Source organism: Trichinella spiralis (genome assembly GCF_000181795.1).
Source record: "Trichinella spiralis strain ISS 195 chromosome Unknown Scfld1557, whole genome shotgun sequence".
Lineage (NCBI taxonomy): Eukaryota > Metazoa > Nematoda > Enoplea > Trichinellida > Trichinellidae > Trichinella > Trichinella spiralis.
The window spans coordinates 1,586,512-1,588,426 of NW_003528496.1; the positions used below are offsets into that span (position 1 = coordinate 1,586,512).

The 1,915-nt window shown below is 36.5% G+C and overlaps 1 protein-coding gene across 1 annotated transcript; it reads left to right on the plus strand.

The window, feature by feature from the left end:
- The first annotated feature begins 742 nt into the window (after window positions 1-742).
- Tsp_04970 (hypothetical protein) lies at window positions 743-1,243 on the plus strand. The gene is made up of 2 exons (XM_003369512.1): window positions 743-799; window positions 932-1,243. Exons 1-2 carry the CDS (start codon window positions 743-745, stop codon window positions 1,241-1,243), a joined length of 369 nt encoding a protein of 122 aa, XP_003369560.1.
- The last annotated feature ends 672 nt before the right edge of the window (window positions 1,244-1,915 follow it).

The following is a 1,915-nucleotide window of genomic DNA, read 5'->3' on the forward strand; positions in this document are numbered from 1 at the left end:
TGTGTGACGAGAAACGCGAACAATGTTTGACAAAGGCATATGCGAGAAATCAAGCGTAAAATTAAGTGAAATTGCGAGCTAACGCGTAACGTTAGCATTAGTACCCGGAAATTGCTACAACATTCCAGATTTTTCAAACAGATTATTCACTATTCTAACATTACACCCGGAAGTTAATATCCAATCTTGATAAATTTCAACAGGCAGCACATTTATTAACAAATAGTGAGAGCAGATTTATATATCAGGAGGGAAATCGGTGCATTTGGCATAATCGATGCTTTGTATTAGAGCAATTTCTAACAAATGGATAAGCGCATCTTATACATAATTCTTATATAATTGCCAGCTAAAACGAAATTTCTCTGATGAACTCAGATAAATAAAAGTAAAACATTTTGAAAGCGGAATGAAAGTGATGGACAGCACCAAGCAGAATAGCAGTTAAAGCTGCTTCAAATTCACTCTGCAGTGGACATCGCATTGTTTGATGTCAGCATTTGTGCGCCATTTGTGTGTGATTAATTTTATTCTGTCAGTATCAACAAAAGGCATTAGTGCCACAAGGAATATCACAAGTTGATCTTCAATTGTAGATAAAATATGAAATGAAAACGAAATATTGTTGCAAAATGGTTATTAAAAATAGAATTCAAAACCGTCCAATTCATTTTTGTTTGGTCCTGCGTTTTGCATTCGAGAGTTATTTGAATCATTTTCTGTTCTGTTCATCATTTTCACAATGGCTGATATTTCTGAGCTGCGTTTTGTAACAAATCGTGGCGGAAGTACGTCTCTTGTTTCTCAAGGAAGGACATATACAAATTGAGATACACCAATAAACAGAGAAAACATTGGGTTTGCTCAAAAGTATGCGCTAAATGTACAGTGTGTGTCCTTCGTTATTAAGGGTTAGGTTACTTTGGTATAGGGCAGAGAAGGCTGCAAGGGTGTCATATGGACAAACCTGGATGTGACATATGTGATCACGCAAAAGGATCACATCGAAAGCTGCCCAGTGGATGAGCATTTAGCATACAAAATGGAAAAAAAGGCGGTTTTGAAAAAACGAAGCGCGGAAGAAACAAAACCCATCCTCGCCATTTACGATGAAGAAGTTTCCGCCGCGTCCGCTGTGCCATCTGCATCTGGCCATTTTCCGCTTTTTAAACGAGTGGAGTCCACGATGTACAGCCACCGGTCAAAGCGATACCTAAAATTGCCTGAACATCGTCGGAACTAGCAAATCCCTGACGCATTCAGGGCAACAATGGCCGGTGAAGATTTTTTGCTGTCGCAGAGTGCATCGAGTCATATATTGGTATTGGCTACGGGTTCTAACATTAGACTGATGGCAACCAGGCGAACCTGGGCATTGGATGGTACATTCAAGGTTGTACCACAATGGTATCAAAAACTGTTTCCCATCCATACCTTTTTGGCGGGAAAGCTGGTGCCAGCTGTCTATTGTTTATGTACGGATAAAGATCTTACGTCAATCTTAATCCACAAACAATAATTTGTGATTTTGAAATCTCTCTGATACCACTTTGTTAATATTGTTCACTGTTATGTTGTTTATTGTTGTTGTTGACTGTTCTTTACTGTTGTTGTTGCTGCTCTTGACTAGTGAAAAATCAAAATCACTATTTAACTTATTTTTGTATTGTATCGTCTTTTGCATGTGATATAACGTAACTGTGGTACAATAAAATATAGAATAATGATAAAAGTTATTATTGAAAACGTTGATCACTGAAAAGTATAAACTTCACTAATAATATATTGGAAAAACAAAATTTCAATGAATGATAAAACTTATAAATCTTGATTGAAACAATTCCCAAATAAGGAATAATTTCATTATTAATGTTACGTCACCACTATTAAAGTTACGTAATCCTAAATGGAATAT

Excerpts from the sequence above, each read along its gene's own strand:
- Tsp_04970 (XM_003369512.1), top strand. The coding sequence starts at position 743 with ATGGCTGATATTTCTGAGCTGCGTTTTGTAACAAATCGTGGCGGAAGT. Across the intron at positions 800-931 it reads GTGGCGGAAGTACGTCTCTT|GGCAGAGAAGGCTGCAAGGG; the intron begins GTTTCTCAAGGA and ends ACTTTGGTATAG.